The 27,923-nt window shown below is 40.5% G+C and overlaps 1 protein-coding gene across 2 annotated transcripts in view; it reads left to right on the forward strand.

Moving 5' to 3' along the window:
* Positions 1–27,923, forward strand: part of EFHC2 (EF-hand domain containing 2) — a 66,143-nt gene that overhangs the window by 23,620 nt on the left and 14,600 nt on the right. For both annotated transcript variants that reach the window (XM_065069748.1, XM_065069756.1), the window contains exons 5-11: positions 2,311–2,562; positions 4,158–4,268; positions 4,595–4,733; positions 12,977–13,142; positions 14,151–14,293; positions 21,862–22,058; positions 26,555–26,688. In XM_065069748.1, the coding sequence (XP_064925820.1) occupies positions 2,311–2,562; positions 4,158–4,268; positions 4,595–4,733; positions 12,977–13,142; positions 14,151–14,293; positions 21,862–22,058; positions 26,555–26,688 (1,142 nt within the window). The remainder of the gene's footprint in view (positions 1–2,310; positions 2,563–4,157; positions 4,269–4,594; positions 4,734–12,976; positions 13,143–14,150; positions 14,294–21,861; positions 22,059–26,554; positions 26,689–27,923) is intronic.

Raw genomic sequence — 27,923 nt, forward strand, 5'->3', positions numbered from 1 at the left:
TGTCATCTTTCATCTCTGCCCCCACATTATTAACAGCTCTTTGCATGTGTAAAGCAAGTTCTTCTGTCACACAGAACCCAACACTCTGCAGTTTTAGGACTTGTGAGGTTTTATTTGAACACAGTTCCCTCTTTTATGAGTATATGGGTATACATACACACCTCTTCCAAAAATCTCACTCACAGCTCCTAGATGCTTTGTGGATTCTTCTCTGCAGGATTTGGGATCTTTTCTCTGGGAATAGTAGTGGGAACGATGTTTTCCGTAGGGAATAATGACAGTTTCCTCAGTTCTGGTTTTCCTGACCTGGCTCTGTTAGGACTGTTAGCCCATGATATGCAGCCTGGTGTGACAGATCCAGCCTAGTACTCTGAAAGCAACAAGTGCTGCACGGACCTGTTGCATTCAACATAATCCTCCTATGGAGAAAACTGCTGCAGCTCTCAGCAGCAAAAAATGGAAGGTAATTGTGACTGAGAAGTATAGGATAATTTGTGTGTCTCTGAGGCACCCTCAGGCCAATGTGTTGGTGTCAATTCATGCACGCTTTCAGGCTTTTTGCAGTCCCTCAGTGAAAAGCAGTATTTGTAGTATGTCTCCTGGTTCTGCATAGTGGTGACTTAGGCTGGCCATGGGTTTCTTTTCCCTTACTCGGACATTGTAGGTAACAGGTGTGTATTAACACATGCTGAGTTGTCTGCGTCAACATTATATATGGTACTACATAACCTGCTTACTTGTTTTGTTGTTGTTGTTATTCTTTAAAAACAAGCAAAATGCTCAAGTATTGTGCATATGTGTGCCTTAAGAGAATGGAAAGGAGAAAAAGATTTGAGAAATAAAAGCATCAGAAGACCAAAAATTACTGAAATCTAGGTCTTAATATTCTCAGTTGTTCTACGGAAAAGTCATCTAGCAAATTCTGGCTGCTTAATGCTCTCACTTTCCTGTGACTAATTTGTGGAAGGTATTTTTTTTTATTTATTAAGGGTAGATTGCTCTGGACTGCTTTCAGCAAAATTAAATTGGTTTGCACTGGACTCCTAATAGGTAGCCAGAAAATGAAGGTATGAGGGAAAGTAAAGAATACGATGACATAGAACATGAAACCAATGAAAAATATAGCAAATCCCTTAGATTCATATTTCTGTTTCATTGGAGGTGATATCCCATGGGTCAGGAAAGAGGAAAGATAGTAGTGGGGTGGTAAATACCTGAGTTGTAGCATATGAGCATGATGATACCTGAAATGGAAAGAATGCTGCAAAACAGCAGGGACATTGGCAGGCAAAACTTAGTTCTGCTCTCCATATATTAAGAATTGATGCTCTGAAAGAATGGTCCTTTTCCCTCTCATATTTTTAAGGCCAGAAAACGTATCAGTGGGTAAACAGAAATGATATAAACTGTCCATAGTCAACAGTTCTTTCTGTTCAGACAATTCAACTTACATTGTCCTATTAATGTCTGTCAGCATTCTTCTTTGGAAGCAATTTTGTAGAATTTTGCAGATTAGAAGGACTGTCTTGCCCCTTCACTTTGGACATGATGGATTTTAACTTGGCAAAAACACCCTGGACAGGTTACCATTTAAATATGTGTCTGTAACTAACAGGAGGTAAATGCAGACCTCAGATTGTATCATCATCCTGGGATCTGACTTAATGCAGTGCTACTGATTGTGCAGCAGCTGTGACTGTAGATACCTTCTTGTCATGGGTCACATCAGCTGGAATACATCTTTAGTTGGAGATTTGCTATTTCTTTTCAGACCTATGAGTGTATATTGGGAGGAGAACATACAGACCCAGTACCTGCCAACTGTATGACACGAATCAAAAGTGAATAAACTATGTATTAAAACTAAAAGAAAGAAAACGCCAAAGGGAAAAGAAATAATTAATTCTTTATGCCACATCATCTATAGGAAATAATTTTGAAGGAAGTGAATCAGGAAGGGTGATGCTATTTGGAGATGTAGTCATATGATTACCATGGGCAATTTGTTGAAAATGTGAGCTGTACTATAAATAATTTAACAATTCTCTCATCTGAAGGACATTATTGCAAGAAAAACAAGGATCAAAACCAATCCAAATTGTTTTCATATATTTTCTGAGGGCATAGCAGCCCTGCAAATAGTTCTTTGCTAACAGCATAAATAGTGTTTCATTTATTTTAATCGTGTGGCGTTATTTGAAAATCCTAAAAGCATGTTCTAATATTAGATGGTACCCCACAGTATGGTATCCTGTTTTTAAGAACAAATAATTAAAAAGGTGGTTCTCTTAATTTCTCCTTTATCTGCAGATTCTAGATAGTATGAATCCATTGCGCCCTTATGAGCGCATTGACACTTTGAAACAATTTCTGGAGCACGATGGACATGTTTTACGTTTTTTCTGTGTGTGGGATGACCCAGAATCCATGTTTCATGACCCACGGGAACTTGTTCTGCACTATTATTTGGCTGATGATACTATTGATATGAAAGAAATTCTACCAGTAAACTCAGGCCGGGATGCAGTTCCACTTTTCCTCAGAAGAGATAAGCTTCCAAAGGTGGGGAGTGAAAATTTCAGCTTATTTCAAATTATTCTGCTAATTAAGAAATATTAAATTCCTTGTTTTGAAAATCCTGTTTTAGGATTGTAATGATATTTAGAAAGTGTTATCAGAATATTAATCATAATTGCATGGTTTAGGTTCTACACATATATATGAGAGCTTAATAACTGATGGAAAAAAATAAGTTTAGTCTTGTCATGCTTAAACTAAAAGGAGAAAGAATTGAAAAAGAAAGATATTCTATGATTTCTTTTCTCCCCTAGTAGTGTATTAAGGTAATGGAAGCTTTGCAGTAATGTAAGTGCAGAAAATTAACCAATATTGATAAACAGACTAATGTAAAACTGAGGTGAATTCAAATTTAATCCATGAGACTTATATCTGGAATCTTTGGAAAAATGCAGTATTTTATAACATTACTTCTTTGGAGCAAATCTAGAGTGATTTCTTAAAATCGAGTTCCTAGATTTGGGACCTTATGCAAAGCTAGTTAAAATCGATAGAAATCCATGAATAAGCTTTGTCAGACATTAATGAGGTTCTTATTTGAGAAGGCTTCTCTCAGAGAAATCTTCAAGAGGTTTGAATCCTCTGTAACTTATTATGATTATAAAATTAATGAGCTGGATACTCTTCTGTATCACTCCAGACAGATCCTGATGATAGAATAATGTCAGCCCACAGATGGAGTAAACTACTGTGGAATCTTTTTCCTTCCTTTCCTTCTAAAACTGGTAATCTATTTGTGATGCCATAGATGTGCATCAGATTTCATTGTAAAAGCCTAATAGCAAAATATTGCACTTTTCTCACCTTGTGGATCCTGTGTTCTGAGATGCTGATTTATCAGTGGCTCTATGTTAACAGACCCCTTCTACCATTGAAGTCCCTGTTTGCAATTTTAAGGGATAGCTTCTTCCTCTGAATTCAGTGGAAATTTTGAGAAGGGCATCAGAGGAGATCAGTCAAAAGTTGAGGTGTCAGGGAAGGTGGTATGAGAAAATAACCCACTTTGGTTACCCTGTATCATCAGTTTGGTTGGAATTTTAAAAAATTTAATGTGTTTGCCTATTCAGTTTGATATTAGTGGGATAAATTACTGTTGTAATTTTGAAACTTAAAATAGAAACAAAAATACTAACAATTTTGCCAGGAGAATCATTCTGACTTGAGTCCCCTGTATTTATGCAGTGTTTAGCACAGTAAGACCAACCCCAAGTGGTTCTTCTGCATGTTTTTATAGTAATGACCAATCAAAATCATAGCCTTTAGAGCAGATGTTGACAAAGATGTGCTAGTTTGCATGTGCTAACCTTTGTTTTCTGTTTGCTTCCAGTGAAAAGGGGCCTTTACTCTTGGATACGTAGTAAGATTCTGATTGCTTCTTCTGGCATACATACTGGCTTTTGACATAAATTCTGGCTTTTAGGTTCAGTAGTGTAATATTACCTTAGAATTTACTAAAAATTCTCACAAGAAAATACTACAATAACAGCCAGTCTATAAAAAACTTGCCAGTTCTAAGGTAACCATGTTCTGTTTCTTCACTGTTAAGAGTATTTTTTAAGAGTTGCTCTCTTTTCTTGCAGTATGCTCCCACTGGGCTCTATCAGCCAGGCACAATCACCAATCACACTGTTCTCAATGTGCTTGGAAATTTAGTAGGAAACAAAGGCCGTTACATTCTGGACAATCGTAAGGTCAGATATTATTGAATTCCTCCAGATCTTGAATCTCTTTATAGTTATTTTTGTCATTTCTGTGGTTGTTGTCCTCTACAACTAGAGTTATTTTATAAAATTGTGTTGCAACTGGAGAATAACTCAAATGAAAACTACTGAGATTTACTGTATGCAAATTCCACATTTATGAAAGTGAGGTAGCTTAGCGTGGGTGAAAAATCCTTGCAAATGGACTATGAAGGTTATATTTTAAATCACACACACTAAATGACCTAGATTTTAAGAAAGGTTGTGGGATTCTGAGATTTATAGAACTGCTGTATAAATGATTCCTCTTTTATTAGACTGGAGCAGTGCACCAGGAATTTTACAAAGACAGTGACCTGAAAATAGGGGCAGTAATTAATGTTTGGGGAAGGAAGATAATACTCTGTGATTGTGATGAATACACTAAAGAATATTACAGGACAAAGTATGGAATCGGTAAGTAGTGATAATTATCCTTTCCTTATGAGTATTTTTACACTTCTGAGTTTGACAGAGCTGTCTTCCAATTTTATTACTGACAAAACATGTTCATTAAAACCTTTGACAATAACAATCTGTTGTAGGCTGTTAAACAGCAAAGCAGTAATTTTGCAGGTGATCCAGAAGGGCTTTCTTATATGTTACTCCGTTGAAAACTAACACAAAATGTACATATTCTGTTCCTAACTGCCTCTATTTTAAAACCAGAATGACAAAATAGTCATATGGATAGACTGCCAAGTCTTCTTCTCATCTTCCCCCTCCCATTCCAATAGCTGTGTTTGCAGTCAGAAAATAATGAAGAGCATATAGTGAGTGGGTAAATAGAGTGAGCTCAATTATTCCCCATTACACTGTGCTTCATTTTATATGGATGTCACAATCCTCATATAATAAGATTTTCTGACACAACGGTAGTAGTCTGTCACATTACTGGTTTTTACAATGCATTTTTGTGTATTCTGGACCATTAGCATATGTATCCCCTGAAGTTTCAGCACTGCATTCAGGAAACATTAAGCAACTATGTCCATAATGGAAAAGCATTTTGGAAATGTGTAACAATTGGGGCTTTCGTTTGTTTATCTGTCTCTGAATTCCCTCAGTCAGACTTGCTAATGGTTCTATTATGGACATCTTCCTGCAAAAACAACTTAGTTACTTTATGGCAGTTTATTCATTCAATAAATATAGCTAACTGGCTGACTGTTCAGAGATGGTTGGAAGAATCCTACTATGGCCTTTCTCTGACATTGGGAAATACAATACCCAGGTAGACTATTTCTTTCAGCTTGACTTGTGATTAGATAGAGTGTAGTGTTTGGATCAAAGCTTGCCTGCTGCATTGGGAAATTAAATGGCATAGTGCTGCCATTACAGCATTAAATTTCTTAATTGGCAAAACATGTCTCATTAGGAGTTTTTAAATAATAGCCTGGCATGTCTATACCAAAATAAATAATTTCTTATATTAGCCAGTGTGTGAGGAAGCCATATTCAATAATCATAGTATTATCTATAATAACGACGAGTCTAACTCCAGAGATGCAAAATAGAGGCTTCTTCCCTGAGAATTTTTTCAGCCAAGACCGCTGCCGCTGTTTGGCAGCAATATCCTCTGTCTGAGCAAAATATCCTGGAACAGTGAATGGGGATTTCTTACTCATGGCAGGCAATAAATGAAATGCAGCTGACCATTCTGTATCAATGCAACCAAGTGTTACACAAATGCAAAGGCTCTTCCCCCCCCCAAAATGCTGTCTCAATAACTACTGGTTATGTCCTTGCATGTTAAAGTTAGATAGTTTGCAAGTTAGGAGAACTGAGAAGTTGCTGATGTGTAGAATTCTAGAAAACTGGGACCGTATGTGATCTAATCTGTTGCCATTGTTCTGAGGCAGGATAGTGTATATACATAGATTGTCACTGATGTTTGTACAGCTTTTTATCAGCATCCTTCAGAAGAGGAGATCTCTTTGCCTCCTGAGGTATCTTGTCCTAACCTCATAGTTGGAAATTCTATTTAATAGCTACTCTGAAACTGGTTTGTGTAAACTGGAAGGGTAACTTTTATTGTCTTTGTTGGACATGGAGAACAACTGCTCAGTATCCTCTTTTTATAAGAACTTTGTACATATTTGAACACTATTCCAATACACCATCTTACCACCCTACCCCCTTCCCAGACCATTTGGTGTTAAGGGAAACCTTTCAGTCGTTTTCCATAGCCCATTCTTTTATACCTGTGATAATTTTTCTGTTTTGTTCTCAGTGCTCTCTCCAGTTCCTCTACCTCCTTAACACAAAACACACAATGATGTGAGACTGGAAAGTGTTTTGCACATATCTTTAATGATACTTGATAGCAGAGACTCTGGCTACCATGAAAAAAACATCCATCTTGATACAGCCCATCTTGTTCACAGAAAATACAGACTTCCTTAGAGCTTAGAGATTCTCACATTTTGCTGTAAAATTCTTTCCTGTTTTCTCCATCAGGATTGAAAAAAGTAGGTATGACTTTTTAATTAGAATGGACTAGGAATAGAATCAGCATAGTTTTTAGGTTGGAAGCAGCTTTTGAGAGAGAAATGGTGGGCGTTCACCTTTCATTCTTAGTGAGTTACAAATTTTGTTTGTGTCTGGTACAAGATATTCTCAAGGTATTCTCAGTGGGCTCAGTCCTACGAAGCGCCCAGCATTCTGCTCCCATCCAATTAAACACTGAAACGTGCTTAATTGCAGTTTGAGTCCATGGAGACCATTTACTTGAGTAAGAGGAAGCAAGTGGATAAATTACTTCTTACATCAAGGCACAGTGCTCAGCACCTCGTGGCGTCAATCCAGCTGTTTGTTATTGTGTTTTCACATTACTCCCCTTCAATTTATACTCTTCTGCCAAAGCCATTAAAGAGGCCGACATTTATTTTTGACTCTGCAGTTTCAGCATAAGTTGCTTGCCGATGGAATTTGCCCTTTAGTAGAATTAGATTTCCCTTGAAGTGCATGATTATGATATCCAATATATTTCCAATGTTGGTTTTGCCTGTTTTACTCTCTATACTGTGTGTAAAAGGCAAAGGAGAGCTTTTCCATGGGTAAACAATAGGTAATGCTCTTCAATAGGAAGCTAATGACATTACTGTCATCCAGCAGTGCTATGAATGCAAGAGAAAATGCCTTAATGTGTGATATTATCTGTCTAGACTTGCTAGTGCAGCCTCAGAGAAGGAGAAAAGTCTTCCATAGCCATGTAGGTGTTGTGGTCACCCAGCTGAAAGAGGAAATCCACTGATGTGCTGTGATGGGCAGCTGATACTTTTTCTTCTCACTAAATACAGTATCTTAGCAGAGAGTTGAGTATAAAGTACAAAGTGTTCTTTCTTAAATAGCAGATTGTTCCTGAAGGAAAAAAAAAAACCAAACAAACAGTAAAATCTGCTTTCCTACTGATTTTTATTCCATGTGCCAGCACCTCCCAAGCCTGTGTGTTAGGCCTTTTCGTAGCACCCTGTGATCGCTCTCCTGTCCCAGCTCTCCTCGCACTCACACCCCCTCATTTCTCAGGCTCCCTATCTGACCTGCTGCCTGGGCAGCGCAGTGCGTGGGGTGATGGTCTGGTTAGGACATGTGTGCTTTTGGCCAGTCAGCTGCTGCTGGATAACAGATGACTTCTGGCTTTTCCCTCAGCGGGGGCATTAAAGCCTGCTGCCAATTTTTGCTGGACTCGTCAGAGATCAGAGGTTCTCTGGTGTTTAACCTCCCTGCTACATGTGGTGGAGAGTGAGCAGTGGCTTCTAAATATACTTGTGCATTTACAGATGCTTTTTTTCTTCAGGTAACTGGAATAATCATGAAGTAAGACTCTGTAAAAGGTGATTTTATTTGAATCAGAATAAACAGTCATGTTTTAGCCACATGGATGGCTCTGTGAGCACTAGGTTTTCTTTAATCCTGCATGTGAAAGTTGTGAAGATGGTGGTATTGCCTTCTTATTTTACTTCTTACCTAAATTGTGAAACAGACTTTCACAGAAACCAGGTCTCACCCAGTTGTTACACATCTTTTTCTTACGTATAGAGAACATCGTGTTAACCGTGTCATCTCTCCAGGATATCACCATATCTTATATTGTCCAAGGCTAGTGGGATTTCTCTCTCCTGTTCTTGGCTGCAAAGCTCAGAGGTGTCTCTTCTCTTACTCTGAAGGTAGAATTTTTTGCCTGCCTGCTACCTACTGATGTTCAGTGTGGTTATCACTCTTATCCAAAATAAGCAGCACTCGACTCTTCCTTGAAATATGGTTTTATCTAATACATGAGGGTTTTCCTATAGTTCTTTGACTGAGGGCAGGAGGTAATCTTACAATATATACCAAAACCTTCAGTGTATATTGAAACTGAAAGCAGACAAGCTCATTCAAGGTGGTTTAATGCTTCCTTTGTGGCAACACTTTCTTGAGGAATTTAGTTTTCCTAACTAAGCAGGCTATGCTGTCTTCAGACTGTTTATATGCTAAAGATATGGCTGGAGCTGCTTTGTTTCCTCATGTTCCCAGTGCTTGTTCTAATCTCACTCAGGTTTTGATGTTGTGAGAAAAAGTTACTAATATGCGGTAAAGGTTTGATATACTAGGTGAAATAAACCCCAGTGCCAGCCTGTCTCCTGCTGGGCATCAATTGATGAATTAATAAGGGGTTAAACTGTCCATGGGGGAAATATCTGTGCTATTATTTCTGGAAATAGAAATCTGTAATCCCAGACTTTCAATTTACCCTCCACCTACTGTAAATTCACACTGAAAACGGTACGGCCTGGAAGAAGAGAGCATTGATTCCTTTTCCAGAGTGGACAGAGGTAATTTTCTTAAGAAACAGTCATAGCCTTGAGAGGAGTGCATTTTATGTCTAAATGCAAGTTGCTGTCTGATTCCACCCTAATGGTGTGTGGCACAGCAAAGATGAAATGAGGCTCTGGTATGGCTGGCTACTGCACCTAGCTGGCTCTTCAAAAGTTGCAGAAATGAGCTTGTAACTAGTTTGGTAAACTGCATTTCTCCATGGCAATTTCTTTCAGAATTTCCTCATTCACAGGAGAGACTCTGCATACATAATCCTTTAAAATCCTGGAAACTGTAGGTGGCACAAGGCAGGATGTTTGCGTTGTTCTTGTTAGTGAATCTGAGTGAAGCAAGGTCATTTTGTACCAGGGAAAGGATGGGAACCAAAGCACTGAACTTCTCTGTGGATGTCGTTTACTCCAAGTTTGGGTTATGAGGGATTTAATGTAGTCTTTGGGGCGATAACGGGATAAGAGGAATAACATGATATTCCTCTTAATTTGTAGTTCCCTTTTAGTTTATAAATCTGATTTTCATCCATATGGGCTAAAGGACATACACAGGGAAATGTTTTAGCATTTCTTAATCAATGCCTTATGAGTGAGTGTTACTGTGCATACACTGTGACCTGCATGTAAACACATTAGCTTGTCTTGCAAATTTATCAGTTCAACTGGATGTCCCGGCTTCCCAAACACATTTTGGCAGGAAGGGTGTTATTTGCAGCCACGCAAAGAGAAGGCGTTTGTTTATGCCAAAAATACATTGTCACAAGCCTCCGGCCTTTGAGGGAGAAAATGCTAGTGCAGATTAACACAGTGCATAATTAAAAAATCAAGGTTTGTAAGCAGCACCGAGACCCCCATGAGCAGAGCCCGCGTTGCGGTGGGGGCGCGGCCACGAGGTGGCGCTGTGGGAGCGCGGGAGCCGCCGGCGCGCGCCTGCCGCCCCTCGTGCTGCTCCCTCCTTCCTCCCCCCGGCGCCGCGGGAAACCCTCGTCGGGACACGGGCCGCTCCGTCTGTCCGTCCGTGCGCGGCGCTTGGCACACGCCCGCTCAGCACCTGTGGGTATGCGGGCTTGCTTTCTGCCTCGCTGTACGTCGATTGGCGCCCTCCGTGTGTGTCACAAGAGCGGCGTGTAGAAGTTACATAACGGGGCACACCGCGAATGTCCCGAGGGGCGATTTTGTCACAAACAGTATTTAGAAAATAGTGTTTTTGTGCGTGTCTGCATATACACTTACTATGTCACAGTGCAGATGGCTTTGAAAATTTCTGAATGGACTTTATTTTGCATATGGGCTTGGCTTTTTTACTTCTGAATCACAGAAAGAGCACATGTACTTATTATGGAGGAGAATGTTGGCATGGTTTTGCAAAACCCTCTCTTGATTTAGCCTAAAGAAAAGGGGGTTGTGAGGGGAGAGCTTCTCGCTCTCTACAACTACCTGAAATGAGGTTGTAGCATGGAGGGTGTTGCTTTACTCTCCTGAGTAGCAAGTGATAGGACAAGAGAAAATGGTCTCAAGTTGCACCAGGGAAGGTTCAGATTGGATATTAGGAAAAATTTCTTCGTGGAAAGGGTTGTCAGGCATTGGCACAGGCTGCCCAGGGAAGTGGTGGAGTCACCATCCCTGGAAGTGTTTAAAAGATGTGTAGATGAGGTTCTTAGGGACATGGTTTAGTGCCAGAGTTAGGTTATGGTTGGACTCAGTCCTGAGGGTCTGTGCCAACCACAGTGATTGTATGATTCTTCAATTCTTTGATTCTGTGATCAACTTTTCAAGTCAGACCATGTCCTAAGAAATAAAGGCCAAACACGATCTTATTGTGTTTTCAGGTTAAAGAAAAACTCTGATGTCTGAATGCTTTCTGTATTTTTTCTGCTTCATACTACTGTTAGGCAAGTCAGATTTTGAGACAGTATGTTTCTTTGATCTTTGGATGTAGCCATATGTAAAACATTTTAGTCACAAACCAATCCAGGAATTATTCAGAATGACAGCAGTTTTGTCCTTCTCTGTTTGCATGAAAACTCATGCTACAAGTTTAGATTATTCATCTCTCTTCAGTTCTGGGTAGAAAAGTTAACTTTTAAAGAAAAATGCTTTATTTCATGGGGTCCACTTTTATATGTTGGTCACTTATAACACTCCTTGCCCCCTGGCCTGTAGTTTGTGATCCATCTTCTTCCAGTTTGCCTCATGTGTTTTTCACTTACCAGCCCAGCCAGCTCTCTGTTCTTTAGGGGAGCATCTCCAGCGCACCGGGGTGTGGAGGTGGTGCGCCACTATGCAGGCAGTGCTGTAACGAGTGGGACCCCAGTTATCTCTGACCTTCTCATTGCACCTCTGTTGGTGCGGGAAGGACTCTGTGGGTTCTGGAGCTGGGATGGGGCTACAGCTGCAGCCTTGGCTGCCCCAAAATTGAGGGAAGTGACTATTCCCTGCTGCTCAGTGCTTGTGAGACTTCATTGAGGTGCTGTGTCCCCTTTTGGGTCTGCCAGGACAGGAAAGACATGGACCAACCAGGGCAAGTTCAGGGGAGGCCCCAGGACACTCAGGACTGAGGAGTGCCCAGGGAGCAGGGATGCTCAGCCTGGGTAGGGAACTGAGCAGCCGCCTGCACCCACCCGTGGGGAGGTTGCTGAGACCAGGCAGCCTGGCTCTTCACAGGTGGGAGGGCACAAGACAACATGCGTGAGTGGAAACAAGAGGCTCAGAGTTGGATATCAGGAAAATCTTTTCTCCCTGGAGCAGGCTGCCAGGGCTGTACAGGCTTCATCTTGGGAAGTGTCAAGCCCCAAGTGGACACAGCTCTGAGCAGCCTGGTCTGGCCTGGGGCTGATCCTTTCCTGGGCAGGAGGCCACCCTAGAGACCTCCCGAGGTACCATCCAACCTGACTTATCCTGTGTTTCTACGATTTATGTCTTCGTTTTCCTTAGGTCTGCCCATTTTTTTTCTCCTGTGTACAAATTACTTTTTTCCTTTCACCTATTCCATTTTCCAATAACCTTATTTAACCAGCAGATTGTATTATGCAGTTTGAATATTTCATGAACCCCACTGGCAGCTGGGAGCTGTGTTGCAGCAAAAGAGCAGTACAGGGAAGCAACAAGGGGCCAAATGATACAGCAAGCTTTTCACCAAGAGAGGAGTTAGGAGTGGCCATAGGGCAGCAGGGCTTTTGGAAGTAACCCCTATGGGAAGTGAGTGCAGGTTCCTGACCAGACAAGTCTCTGCTGGGTCAGGAGAACTCCTGCTGTGTATCTGGGATAGTCAAGACCATTGATCACTGTGAGGAGAGACTTGAGACTGGGGAAAATGAGTAAAAACAAAGGTTCCAAAACTCTGGATAAAGAGAGATGTGGACTGAAGCTATTGGCTTCAATGTACCAAATTATTCTCATCTATGTATGCTTTAAATAATGAATAAAATTTTATGTATTTATTTTCCTCTGGCAAAAAGCAGAGAGAAGGAAACTCATAAGCCAAGTATTTACTCTATCATGTTGTCTCAAAGGATAAAACTGAAAAATTAATTTAGCATTATTAATTTATTATTTCATCCCTTTTTGAAACAATATTTATCTTTCCTTTTGCCTGTGTATCTTAATGATATTTGTCAAGCATTTTAAGTTTATAGATGAAATCCTGAAACTTTTGAAGAAACAATAATTTTATGGTGGCTTCTGTAGAACCTTTTTCTACCCTGTAACAGTAGGAGGGATCCTGGTTTGACTTTGATCAGCTATCTGCTACAGAAATAGACTAATAAGTATTCATATTGGAAGTTAAAATCCATAGTAAAATGGCTTAATCGGAACAGTAATAAATAGATCTTGCTGTCTTTCTTGTAGAGGATTTTACCCCAATTCCATATAAGGCTCCACCGCCTCCAAAGCCAGAAAAAACATTTCCTCCTTATAATGGATTTGGTTCTGAAGAGGATTCTCTGTGCTCCTGCATGGGTCTGCTGCTTAAGCCTCCCAGAAAAGATTTCAAGAAATTAATGGAGAAAGACAGGTATTTCAGTGAAAAATAATTCCAACATTTTTAATTCTGTCTTTTTGTGAAGGAAGTAAATGTTAAGTACGGATGTCATTTTTTTAGCAAAATATGTAGCTCATCAGACTTTTAAGGGATAGGTGCATGAGGACTTTTTAAATGATACAGTACTCCAGTTTTCTCTGAACTCAGCAAAATTTCTCTTTTGAGAAGGCAAATATTCTGAGCCTCCTATCCCCCACCTCCTTCCCTTCTGCTGTCTTCAGTGGGAGTTTGATGGAGGTTCTTTTCCAGGAATTAGTCTGGGTTTTTGTATGTTTCAGCAGTCCAACACTGATTTGTTTTTCTGTTTGACTTTCTGGCATTTACTTATTTTGTCTGCTGAATTTCATGCAGTTTACTATAGCAATATTAAAGCATTAATCCTTTACTTTCCATTATGAAATGGTTTGTCAGGCAATGGTTTTTGAAGCCTAAGTGGAAAGCAAAGTCACATACTAGAGATTCACCTGTAGAACCTCTGTAAAAGAAGAAAAAGGCTTAGAATGTATTGGTAGTGCATATGGCAGTACTGTAAATAATTTAAAACCCAATCACTCAACAAATATCCAACCAGTAAGATCATTTGGTGGGCCCGATTTTGTGGAGATAATCCTAGTATGTATTGCTATTCAGAATTTGATTTGAAAATACATGTACCTAAATGTATTCTTCCTTTATAAATTTTCTGGAAAGAAACTTAGAGCTTGATTTGCAACTGAATTTGAATACAAATTCATTCCAGACCTGTGGCAGAAAAGTAATTTTCCCCGGAAAATGATTCCTTTCTGTCTGGCTGACTCTATCTGGTTTCATTAATTTAAGCTGAAAATGGTTTTTGACAAAGCAGGGAATCTTATGCCATTTCCCTTCTTGATACGTGAATAACTAAGGTGTGTTACAAAACTCAGAAGGGTGCATCTCTTAGTGATGAAAAATTTTCTCATACTCCATTTTTCATTTCTTACCTCTTCTTTTGCTTTTTAGATATGGCCTGGAAAGTAACATCCTGCGCTTTCTTGCAAAACTCATCACAGATAGTCCTATTGACAAGGATCGGAAATTCCTTATTTGCTGCTTCTTGAGCGATGACACCATTTCAGTTTTTGAACATACACAGCGAAACACAGGTAGGATGTAGTAATGTCTTATAATCAATCCCAGTTGCCCTGCTCGTTTGATTGGAGTTTATAGTAAACACTGTGGCCAGACTCATCACTAGCAGAAGCAGGGATATGGATTTTTAAAAGCAATGAGAATTACATCAGCAGCTCTACTGCATTATCTTGCATAGTTCTATGTCATAGTAATTTATAATCTTCATCACTCAGAATAACACTGTTCATAGTATGACAGTACTTCACAATATCCTTTGGGAGTTGGACCTTTAATGCGTTAGAACTTTAATTGCATTTTAATTTGCAAATTTGGCCTTTAAATGTTTGCTTTTGTTGTGGATAACATACAGGAATTAAATTATAACTGATGATAAATAGAAACAGGAAATGTAAGACATCAAGAATGAAAGAGTAAATCCTTTGTTTTGCAAGATTGTGTTATGATATCTATATAGCATCCATTGGATAGAAACAGCTCATGAAAGCAAAACAGCTGTGATATTTTTTAACGTAATATATAATTAATCATGTAGCATTGAGCATATAAAGCATGAAGATTGTCCCATGCTATTATCTGTATGTGTGTGTGTGTGTGTGTATGTGTGTAATACTGAAGTGAATTTCAAGAGCCAGATGACCAGTGTTTAAGTGACAAATGCTTTGTTACTTCTCAGTTGCTTGATCATGCTCATCCTGTTGCTGGAGATGGATGACCTGATGTTGTCATGGTTAAATTCTTTTGATGACTGTTGTCCAAAATGGGCTGCCTCCAGCTGGGGATATGAAAGGGTCTATGATTTTCAGCATCTTTTTATTTCTGTGGAGTGTCTTGCACATGGATGGAAGGATATAGTGCTGGGAAGGATGTTCGAAGTTATTCTGAGAGATAGGGAAGCATGAACCTGTTGGAGAGATTAGGGTATTTTTGTGAAGCCCACAGAACACCTGCAGCAACAGTTTCAGATCCGTTAACATACAGAACTGCTCGGACACCTCTCAACGTGTGTTTGAAGGACTGACTCTTAAAAGCTGCTGTCAGCCTCTGATAAAACCACGGAGCAGAAAAAGTCAGGAAATCATATTCTCTCAAAGACAAGGGAAAAAGGGTAATAGAAGATTTCCTTCGTTACCATGTTAGGTTCTCGTGGAACATCATGACTAACTCTTTTCATACTGCTTGAATTGCTGTATACGACCTTCTTGGCACAGGGCACCATAGGATGTTATATGGTGCTCCCAGTTCACTGTCCAGAGCAAAGACTGTTCTAGGGAGAGCTGGTCACTCCCCTTTGCTGCAGGTTCTGGTGCCAGCAGTTGACTTCCTGAGGTCCAGTCATTCAGCTTACAGTTAAAGGCTAAGTATTCTTGTGACCCTACGTTAATCCTTTACGGAAAATGATTTCTGATGTTAATAATTGTCAGACCTATGATGAACTTCACGTCCATAAAAAATGAAGGAGTGGTGAATATCTATAGCCTGTATTTCTAGAGAACTCTTTCTGTAAGGCATTTTAAGTGCCATGCACATGAGTAGGTTTTTGGGAAAGCCTGAGCCTTTTCAATGCAAAGAACTTCTAATGACATTTGTGGTCATACCCAACTATGCTATGAATGCGTAAGTAGTGACCTCACCCCCAATTAAAATACAAGCAATTCTCTGAGAAATATTTTGAGAATGTGTAGAGTACCTGCCCAAGTTTCAGTGAGCATTCCCAGTTAGTCCTGCTGTACTGCAACGTCAGGATTTAACACTGTTTATGGCAACAGTTTCCTTTCAGCATTATTTTACTGGTTTCCTGCCATCCAGTGGTGTGTAATTTATGCAACTTCTTTTATTACAGATAAAGATATATACATGTATATTTATATTTATTATATAATGCTGCTGTGAGGTTCAAGAGCAGCTTAGTCCTGCACTGGTGAGTGACATGTTTGAATAGTGTTCTTTATGTCTGGAGACACAAAGGATGCTAAGGGCACAGCTGCACCATTAAATTAAAGAAGTCCAGAGAACAGTTTGAATCTTGGACCCTCATAATCTGTATTGCCTGCTTGGTCACTCCTGGTTCTCCTTTGCACCATTCCAACTAGACAAGGTCCCAGAGAGCCCGAGGCTCCTCCTGGAAGATTATTAACTCCAGGAAAGCCTCTTGCAAGGCAGTAAGGACAAGGCTGCACCACGTTTGGCTTGCTCCACCCTTATCAGTTATCTGTCAGTATCCCAGGAGGTTTTGCACACTTCAAAATCCCTTCTGCCACACTCAGCTGCAATACATACCCTCAGTTTTATGCTGTAAAACACCACTCTGTTGGACTGCAGCATGGCCCTTACATGTCTTCAAACAGTTTGAAGACACAAAGAGTAGCTGTGTTTGAAGACCCCAGGTTTGTCACACAGCACACAGAGCAGAGCCAGGGCCACACACCATGCATTGTGGATGTAGTCTGTCGGTCAGGCTCTTGCCAGCATGGGTGCCAGACCAGAGATTGCTTTCTGGCTTCTTGTTGTTTGGGAACAAGAATATATGCTGGGGTTGCAGCTGGGGGCCCATTGAACATTGCTAGTCAATAAACAATAAATGGGCAAGTTTGCATACAAACAGTAAGAAATGCTTTAAGATGCATATGAAAGGCAAGGAAATGGGTTTTTAACTTGCTTAGGATGTTGAAGTGGGTGGAGTAGCTGACTTTCAGAGGTGGTAGAAAGATTAAATGGAAGGATGTAGCTGAGAACTAGCCATTGGAGAGTTTAGTGAGAACAGCTTTGAAGAGGCAGGATATGAAGTAGGGTTGGGGGGGAGGTAGAGCAGTAGTTGAGAAGAGGCCTGAGACTGTAGAATTTTCTTTGTTTCCAACTTTCTTTTGTTGCTTCTCCCCCTCTCTTCTCTCTCTTAATCTCTTCCTCATCCTGCCCTGAGGCACCAGAGGAAGTCAGGACAATGGAGGAGTTTGCCTTTGTTGATAAGGACTGGATTAAGGACCAGTTAAGCAATCCAGACATACATAAATCCATGGATTCTGATGGGATGCACCCGCTGGTGCTGAGGGAGCTGGCTGAAGTCATTGCTAGGCTACTCTCCGTCATCTTTGCTAAGTCATGGGGAGGTGCCTGAGGACTGGAGAAAAGCAAATGTCACTCCAGTCTTCAAAAAGGGCAAGAAGGAGGACCCAGGTAACTATAGACTGGTCAGCCTCACCTCCATCCCTGGAAAGGTGATGGAACAACTTATCATTGGTGCCATCTCAAGGCCTATCAAGGATAAGAGGGTCATTAGAGGCAGTCAGCATGGCTTCACCAAGAAGTCATGCTTAACCAACCTCGTAGCCTTTTATAAAGACATAACCAGCTGGATAGATGATGGCAGAGCAGTGGATGTGGTCTACCTTGACTTCAGTAAAGCATTTGACACAGTCTCCCACAGCATCCTTGCTGCTAAACTGAGGGAGTGTGGTCTGGACGATCAGGTAGTGAGGTGGACTGTGAACTGGCTGAATGGAAGAATCCAGAGAGTCGTGGTCAGTGGAGCGGAGTCCAGTTGGAGGCCTGTATCTAGTGGAGTGCCTCAAGGGTCAGTACTGGGACCAGTATTATTCAATATATTCATCAATCACTTGGATGAGGGACTAGAGTGTACTATCAGCAAGTTTGCTGATGACACCAAGCTGGGAGGAGTGGCTGACACGCCAGAAGGCTGTGCTGCCATCCAGCGAGACCAGGACAGGCTGGAGAGTTGGGCGGGGAGAAATTTAATGAAATATAACAAGGGAAAGTGTAGAGTCTTGCATCTGGGCAGGAACAACCCCAGGTTCCGATATAAGTTGGGGACTGACCTGTTGGAGAGCAGTGTGGGGGAAAGGGACCTGGGGGTCCTGGTGGACAACAGGATGACCATGAGCCAGCACTGTGTCCATGTGTCCAGGAAGGCCAATGGCATCCTGGGGTGTATTAGAAGGGGGTGGTTAGTAGGTCGAGAGAGGTTCTCCTTCCCATTTACTCTGCCCTGGTGAGACCCCATCTGGAATATTGTGTCCAGTTCTGGGCCCCTCAGTTCAAGAGGGACAGGGAACTGCTGGAGAGTGTCCAGTGCAGAGCCATGAAGATGATTAAGGGAGTGGAGCATCTCCTTATGAGGAAAGGCTGAGAGAGCTGAGTCTCTTTAGCTTGGAGGAGACTGAGGGGTGATGTCATTGATGTTTACAAATACGTAAAGGCTGAGTGTCACCAGGATGAAGCCAGGCTCTTCTCAGTGACAACCAATGATAGGACAAGGGGTAATGGGTGCAAACTGGAACACAGGAGGTTCCACTGAAATATGAGAAGAAACTTCTTTTCAGTGAGGGTGACAGAGCACTGGAACAGGCTGCCCAGGGGGGTTGTGGAGTCTCCTTCTCTGGAGACATTCAAAACCCCCCTGGACCCCTTCCTGTGTAACCTCATCTACGTGTTCCTGCTCTGGCGGGGGGATTGGAGGTCCCTTCCAATCCCTAACATTCTGTTATTCTGTGATTTTAGTCGTGTCTGAAGGAAAAGTGAATGGGTTTCTTTGAGGTTAAGAATAAAGCTTTGTAGAGGTCAGATAGGAGTGGCTAGGAAAAAGAAGCAAGGCATACAAAATGGGAGTGAAAAGAACATTTGTGTGTGAGAAGAAAAAGTGTTGAAGCAGATGCAGTATGAGAAGAGTAAGGTTGAGCACATCTTAGAGAGGGGATAAGTTAAAACAGTAAACGGCTCCCAAAATGACGACATGACCATCCCTTTTGTGTGCAGGTTTAAAGGGCTATTTTTGCCTTTTTATTTGCATGAATTGATACAAATGGGCAAGTAAAAATGTTCCAAATCTCAGTCCTAAGATGGAAGTAATAAAGTTGCTGTTACATTTCTCAATCCAGCAACCTGAAGGTTGCAGAGAAGTACTTCACACTATTATCATAGAATCATTTAGGTTACAAAGGACCTTTAAGATTATCGATTCCAACCATTAACCTAACACTGCGAAGTCCACCACTAAACCGTGTCCCTAAGAACCTCATCTACGTCTTTTAAACCCCTCCAGGGATGGTGATTGAACCACTTCCGTGGGCATCCTGTTCCAATGCCTGACAACCCTTTCTGTGAAGAATTTTTTCCTAATGTTAGATCTAAACCTCCCCTGGTGCAACTTGAGGCCATTTCCTCTTGTCCTATCACTTGCTACTTGGGAGAAGAGACCAACACTCTACATGCTACAACCTCCTTTCAGGTAGTTGTAGAGAGCAAGAAGGTCTCCCCTCAGCCTCCTTTTCTCCAAGCTGAGCAGCCCCAGTTCCCCGAGCCGCTCCTCATCAGACTTGTGCTCCAGACCCCTCATCAGCCTCGTCACCCTCCTCTGAACTATCTCTAATACCTCAATGTCCTTCTTATGATGAGGGGCCCAAAACTGAACACAGGATTCAAGGTGGGGCCTCACCAGTGCCGAGTACAGTGGCACAATCACTTCTCTAATCCTGCTGGCCACACTATTCCTGATACAAGCCAGGATGCTGTTGACCTCTTTGGCTACCTGGCACACTGCTGACTCATGTTCAGCCTGCTGTCAATCAACACCGGCAAGTCCTTTTCTTTGGGCGTCTTCCCAGCCACTCTTCTCCGAGCCTGTAGCGCTGCCTGGGGTTATTGTGACCCAAGTGCAGGAACTGGCACTTGGCCTTGTTGAATCTCATACAGCTGGCCTCAGCCCGGAGATCCAGCTGGTCCGGATCCCTCTGTATGGCCTTCCTACCCTCCAGCACATCAACACTCCCACCAAGCTTGGTGTCATCTGCAAACTTACTGAGGGTGTACTCAGTCCCCTCATCCAGATCATTGACAAAGAGTTTAAACTGAACTGGCACCGATATTGAGCCCTGGGGAACACTACTCGTGACCAGCTGCCAACTGGATTTGCCTCCATTCACCACAACTCTTCAGGCCTATCCATCCATCCAGTTTATTAAACAGAGAAGCATACGACAGTTCAGGCCATGAACAGCCTATTTCTCCAGGAGAATGCTTTGGGAAACAGTGTCAAAGGCTTTACTGAAGTCTAGGTAGACAACATCCACAGCCTTTCCCTCATCCGCTAATGGGTCACCTTGTTGTAGAAGGAGATCAGGTTAGTCAAACAGGAAAATTAATAACACTATTAAACACTATAAATGCACAGAGCTGGACATCTCGAAGCCCTTGTTGAGATGGGGGTCAAAGAATGAGAACTTTGGCTCCCCATGTAGGAGATCACAACTCCCTGTTTACTCAGTGTAAGACCAAGCCGACAGCTGTACAAACACCTGCAAAGTCTGATCTGATCTTAATGGAAGAGGGTCTTTGGTTGTGTTGTTTATTTTGTGCTTTGAGCCTGGCTCTTGTAGATTTCCATCAAAATATCTCATCAGGTTTCAGTATAAAATCTCTAAACTAATGAGACATTTTTTGTTGTTTTTCTTTATACCACGTGAAATGTGCTAGCTTGTAACATTTAAAAATAATTATGGGACAGAAGTATTAAGGTAAATTTCCAATCTAAGTGCCCAATTGCAGGGAAATGCAGAGACAGGAGTGAAATTTCAATCCTACAGTGACCCATTCTGTTTAAATATTACAAATAGTTGCCAGGATTATATAACCTAAAATTTCATATTTGTTTTAATAGCTAAGTGAAAAAGAATGTGTTAAGATTAGAGTTAGTGATTTGAATATTTTTTTTATTGAAGCTAGACCTGACCATTACCATAGTGTGGTTTTTGTCTTTTGCTTTTATGGTGCTAGTAAAGCAATTAAGACAGACATCTGATCCAAATTCTGGTTTAATAAGTAGTTTGGGTTTCACATTCATTTATAATTTTAACTATAAAGAACATTTACTACACTGTTCTTCAACCTTTTATTTGAATTGCTTGTGAAAAGAAATAACGTGACATACCCAGCTCACAAAGGAAATAACAGATTGCAATTAAATTGCATTGGCAGAACAGTATTTGGAAGACAGTGTCTGTCACTTCTGTGGTGTGTGTGGTTTTTTTTGGTTTTTTTTTTTTTAAACATTCAAAAGCCCTTAAAAACAAATTAGATTTATAGTGCACTAGAATTCATGATCTTTGTAGAACTGTGCTACTGTAAGTTGTGATTTTTTTCTTTTCTTTTTTTTGCTTTAACAGTTCAAGGATAATTGCCTGCATCTTACATTTTGCATCTTAATGTTTCTTAAGGGTTAGTCTCAAGGCTGGCAACAGGGTTGTGGGAACTATTTGAAGAGGTACATTTCTGTCCCATTTTAAAGAAAAGGAAAAAAAGGGAAGGTGTTTGGCAGGCATTCAAATGAGACGTGTCACACAATATGCACAATGTAACTGTTGCTGTGGACACTGCCAGAGACAGTTCTCTGTTAGCAATGAGGGGGAAGGGAAGACTCTGTTATGAAACAGGAAACTCAAGGATGAAAACTGATGTTTAAATACAAAACAGCTGGTTCGGGCTGCTTTTTGGGTTTTCTTTCATCAGTTTTGTTTTTTTTTTTCCCCCCAAGTAAAGCCACAATTAATTATTTACAATTCTTTTCCCATAGGGATACTTGGTGGGAAGTTCTTGGAAAGAGGTCGCATTAAGAAGCCTGGGCAGGAGCTCCTTAAGAGTGAGCCATCTGAATATTTCAAGGCTCAGGATCTGTTTGTTGGAGCTGAAGTTTGTTTCCATGGTCACAACTTTCTTTTGGTGGGTGCTGATGAGTACACATTCAACTATATGGAGAAGCATGCAAATGAGGTGAAGCAGCTCTTGTTATTTTCTATTACTTTAAGTACTGTATCATATGTATTTATTTTTCAGAATTACTTATGCCTAGTTTCTTCACCTAAAGTTCACAGCTCAGTGCTCTCTGTGTAGCAATGGATTTAGGAGATGCTACCTAGGGAGCACATGCAAGCCTGGTTCACTCTTTACTGTCCATTCCCCTTCTACTTTCTCAGCATCCACTCTTATTGTATTAGGGGTTGTGAGAAGGTATAGCCCTGCCTATTCATTCTTGAGGCTGTTTGTGGAACTTTTATCCCTGAATTGATGCAAGCCTTGTTGAACCTACAGATACTGTCTGCTTCCACAGCTTTCTGTGGCAGCAAGTTGAAAAGTTCACTGCCTGTTTTGCAAAAAAAAATATGTGATAAAAGAAGGAAATATATTTTATCTGTTTTAAACTCACCTCCCACTAGTTTCAGTGCCACCTCTTATGTTCTGGGGCTTGGTGAAGATCCTCATTTACCTTATACACTACTTTCATAATTTTGTAAATCCCACGCGTTTTTCCCCTCAGCCCAATCCTATCCAGATAAGAGTCTCGCTCTTTTTAGTCTGTTCTTGCAAGGCCACTGTGAGATGTCGAGGCTGGAGCAGTGCGCAGTACTCAAAATGGGGGCACGTCCAATTTAGAGTCTTACCGATGAGGCTGCTTTATTCCCTGATTTCATTTTTGGGGGTTCATACATATTTGTCTGCTGAAACGTTTCTCTTGTAATATTAGAAATTCATATCACAGTCAGTAATTCAAGCTTACAATTTGTACTGAGTTTCACTGTCTTTTGGTGTTGTCTTCAGAGGGGAGAGCAACAATAAATAGAGAGCTGGGGTGCCTCTTCTAATGCGTACTTAATGCTACCAGTCATTACACAAATGGCTGATAAAGAAGCCCTTATTCGCCAAAGCCAGACATTTATCCAATAGGAGGTAATTCACTGTTCTATAGCAATTGTCACTGAGGTCAAAAAAGGAACAATATAGGGATGGAGAACCATAGGAAAGTTGCAGAGTGTTTTGTGGGATTTTATGTTGGTTTGGTAAGAAATGTCGATTTTTTTTTGTTGTTGTTTATGGTGAAGTTTGTGCTGCAATATTTGAATAAATGGACACTGATATACTTGGAAATTCCTGTTATATGCAACTCTGACCCAGTCACTCTGAGACTGATCTTAAGAAAGCATCAGCCCACAAGCCAAGGCATTTCTACATTCCAATCCTGCTTCTGGATTGTTGCTTTGTCACAGTGTGATGATCTTGAACATCAGCCTTTGGACTTGGCTGTACTCTGGGGACTTTGGGGTCGTGCATATGCTTCATAGCTCATGGTGAGGTGGCAGCATGAACTGTGCCTTCGGCAGACCTTTCCCAGACCTATCCTTTTGCTAAGGCTTGTTAAGAGTACCCCTAGAGAAAATACCCAGAAGATACTACAAGATACTGTTGTCTGCCCTTTTGTCCAGATCTTTTGTGGCTGGAGAAGGGAGGAGGTTCTTAGTGCAGGTTTTAGTTGTTCCCTATCTGTTGGCTCACCAAAGTGAGTGAACCTGCAGGACTCCCAGGACGCCAGGAGGCCTGGCACAGCCTTGAGGACTGCGAGTCTTGATGCCATCGTGCTGCTGAGGCAGAGGTAGAAGCAACCTGACGCTGCCGCTGCCTTTGGGCCACACGTGCTGTTCTCACTCAAATGGAAATAGCAGAGCGGTGTGATTTCTTTGTAAATTAACGTGGAGTTAGCACCACCTGCCTTCCCTGGAATAGTGAGAAAGGTCTGCAAAATTCGTGTTGATGTGAAATGCTATGGCTGCTAAATGCTTTAAGCAGTAAAATACAAAGCTGTATGCATTATGTTTTCTTACTGCTGGGCTGTTTCTCCTCTGAGCAGAGTCAAAACCAAAGCTGTTCTCCAAAATGCGGAATGCATCATTAGATTGTAAGTGTTCTTTGGAACTGCTTTTTTTGCATTTATTGCCTTGGATCAAAGAGATGAGATTTTGGTTTTCCAGACTGAATGGTTGTATATTATCAAAATAAAATCTGCAAAATGGGAAGAATCAACACTAAAAATGCACAGCTATGACTTTAAAACAGCTAGTAGGAAAAAAGATTTATTCTGCTAGTGATAGATGCTGTATTCACATCCTTTGAATAGAGCTCCAGAAGTAAGGACAAACCCTGTTTGCCTCAGGGCATCAGGGATTTTCATACTCAAATCACAAGAACTTCAGCAATTGTTAGAGAAGAGCAGAAGATGGTTTGAAGAAGGGGAAACAATTTTAAGATTAATATTTGTCAGTTTTTTCTAAAATTAGAAAATAAAATTTCCTTCTGAATAAACAAAGGTTTTCTTTCAGTAGAATGCATCAGTATTTTTTTCTGAAAACTGGTGAAAGAAATCCAGATGGAAAATTCATTTTGACCACATTTCTATAGGCATATGTTTATTTAGTTGAAATTTTAATTGGTAGTCATTGTGCAGGTGGGAATTGATTTTGCCATCATTGAAACATTTGTTTGACATCACATGAGATATTTGGAAAGTTTTATGTTTCTGCTTCAAAATTGTATTTATTGTATTGTTTTTAAGTTATGGGGGGAGAAACATTGAGTATTGTAATTTTTGATTGCTACCTGTGCTGAAAGTAACTTTAAGGATCTAATTCTCAAAACTTATCAACACTTTTAGTTTCTTATCCAATTTGAGGAAAAAAGATGCATTTAGAATGTGCAAATTTGCTTGCAAAGCAGAGCATGTGTGTTGTGCAGAGTCCTGCTGGTATTATCCAGGTTTGAGGAGGACTCTTTCAAAGAAGGAATCACTGTGCCTCCTAGGAAATTAATTAATCGTCTCTTAAACAGTCTCAATTGTTCAAGTTTTGTACTCTTCTGCAGCACAAACATGGAGGTTGGTTTTACTTCCATTGAATTCCACATAATAACCTCTGACTTAAGCAAGACAATCAAACAACACTAGATTTGTGACTACTAGCATGTCAGCAATTGCATGAGAATGGGGGAAAGCGGGTAAAGAGTTATTGTCATGCTGCCTGGATACTCAATGTCTATGTAGGCGTTTGCAATATGTAGTTTAGAAAAAAGATGTGAAAATAACTGCTTTGATAATGTAGAGAAGGCAGATTTCTTAATAGACAGAACACTTTGTCCATCTTTAAATACTCTGCTGATTGATTCCTTCTGTCCCATCAGTTTGCAATTTCTGCTTCTTGCTTTTTCAACAAAGCTGTGTGCTTACAGCTCAAACAATAACAGCTTAGGGAGGGGACTCAGAAAGCTGCTGTCTCTGAAACTTTTTGATTGCTGGTGCAGCAATGGCATCACATGCCACGGTTGTAACCTGGGGCAGTTTTGACGCATGCAGCAGCTGTTTTCTCTAAATCTGAGCATGTTACCTGCAACCTCTGAGGTATTTCGTAAACTTGGATCACTCTATACTGCTCTGGCAGTGTCTTAGGGACTTTAAATACCCTTTTTTAGATCTCTTTGAATGGATACAATGCTGTAGACAGACTTCAGCATAACTGAGAGTGAGACCTAATCTTTGCTGTGAGTAGGTCCTTAATACCAGTCACAACAAATTTCAAATAATTGCTAGTTAAAACAATGTTGCTTACTGGAAGAAATGGTAAAAAACTGTTTTTGGACTGTTTATTACATTTTATAGGTTAGGTAGAGCGTGGCAGATGAGTGGCTGTATCAGATATTCATGCTTGGACTCAATCCCTATTTAATGACTAAATACATAGATGTTTTATCTTAAAAATGAGTGGAGCAAATAAATCTTTGGTAGATCTCAAACACAACAATATGAATGTAGGGTGGAAGCTTAAGTGCTCTAGTTCTGTTTATCTAAATTTAAGTTTATTTTAATGGCCTATAGTTGCAGAAATAAGCCTTCTTCTTACATGATAGGAACAATTGGTTCCTAACAAATTTTCAATCTGCTAATTCTGAGTATGTAAAACAGCATACTCAGTCTAGTATGAATATCTGTTCAACAGTTCATTGAAGCCAATGATGTAAAGTTTTAACATGGTGAATGTTATTAATTGAGAATTAAGCAAGATGCACCAACATAAAGTGAGGACCAAGTTGTTAGAACTATACTTGAAATATTTCTGCCTCTGCTTTAACAATTCAGTCTTCGAAGTAAGAATGGATGCCTTTTTGAGTAGCTGGAATAATCTTTCTGAGAGTGCATGATGTGATGATTTTTGTTTCATTATTTTTTATTCTCAGTAGGAAGCGTCTTTTTTTTTTCAGTAGTAAGCTTCCCTCCAAGCTTAACACAGTGCTGATTTATGCATTTGAAGTGAGACAATGAAGAAACTAGTAGTACTTAGCTGCTTAGCAATTCAACATTGTCCTGCATCTTGACAACTCTTGCTGGTGCATGCATAGTTGGTTGCAAAGTGCCTTTCTCTCTAACCGATGTCTTGCTTTCCTTTGTTAAGTTCCCCATGGCTGATGTTGGTGTCATCCTCAAGAAACTGAAAGACATAGCTGAACCTCGTTCTCGAGAAATCAGACAGGTGTTTGCAGCTGCTGACCCTGAGCATACCAAGTTGATTGAATATGACCCTTTCAGGTAAGACAGTGGATTTTGTTTTTTGAGATTTAATGAAGGCACATTCCCCCAAAATGTATAGAGCATGACTGTTTCCTGATGCTTTCTGTAAGCTGACAAGTAAGCTGACAAATGGCATACATTTGTTTTGCATTTACTTGGAGACTGTGTGAGAAAGAAAGTGAATCCATGCTCCAGGGAAAAAGAGAAATGTGGTAGTTTAAAGTAAGCTGAAAAGAACAACTGTCTGCTTTTTACGGAGCTGGCACGTGGTGTTGTGAAGAAAGTCATGTCAGCAGTAATATATACACTGAAAAATAAAGTCCATCCTGAGAGTCAAACAAATTAATTAGTAGTTTTGAAATTCAAGAAAGAATGATTGAGTTGCCTCCTGAAAATGGTGTTATTCGGGTTTTGAATCATATATAGTCTTCACAGAACCAAAGTGTATTGAAATTATAGGATGGAGTGGTCAGCATTTTAAAAAAGACTGGAAAGCAGTAGTGAGAGCAATAATGAATGCTTGGGTAGTAATTTCAGCATAGATAAGGGCAGCAGAAGTCTGGATTCTGGCAGTGATCCAGATATGGCAATGAGCAAATGTGTAGATATTTGAAAGAGGAAATCGTGCTGAAATGGAAGCTGATTTCAGGACAGAAGTTGTGCCACAGAAGGTTCAGATTGGATATTGGGATAAATTTCCACATGGAAAGGGTTGTCAGGCACTGGAACAGGCTGCCCAATGATGTGGTGGACTTAACCATCCCTGGAGGTATTTAAAAGACATGTAGATGAGGCTCTTAGGGACACGGTTTAGTGCCAGTGTTAGGTTAACTGTTGGACTCAGTGATCTTGAGGGTTTCTCCCAACCAAAATGGTTTTATGATTCTGTGATTCTATAGATACTTGAAAGAGGAAATCATGTTGAAATGGAAGCTGATTTCAGTTTGTCTCATCTCACAGCCAGAGTACTTGAGCATATGAACTGTGTTGGGTACTGGTAAAGTTAATGATGTAGAACAGGGGAGGAGATTTTACCTAGAAGCATTTGTTTTTCACAGTGGTAACACATATTTAGGCACTGTCATAATAACTAAAGCATATAGATAGATGTATATTGTGTAGAATGACATCCCTACAGGAATGCTCACCAAGGCAGGAATTGTTTCTGAAGCACATCAGAACATATATAGAAGGTTCTTCCAGCAATTCAGAGTGAAAGCAGTGAGAAATTAAACCAACCTGGTATTCAGAAA

Source organism: Columba livia, chromosome 1 (assembly GCF_036013475.1).
Source record: "Columba livia isolate bColLiv1 breed racing homer chromosome 1, bColLiv1.pat.W.v2, whole genome shotgun sequence".
NCBI classification, from domain to species: Eukaryota; Metazoa; Chordata; class Aves; order Columbiformes; family Columbidae; genus Columba; species Columba livia.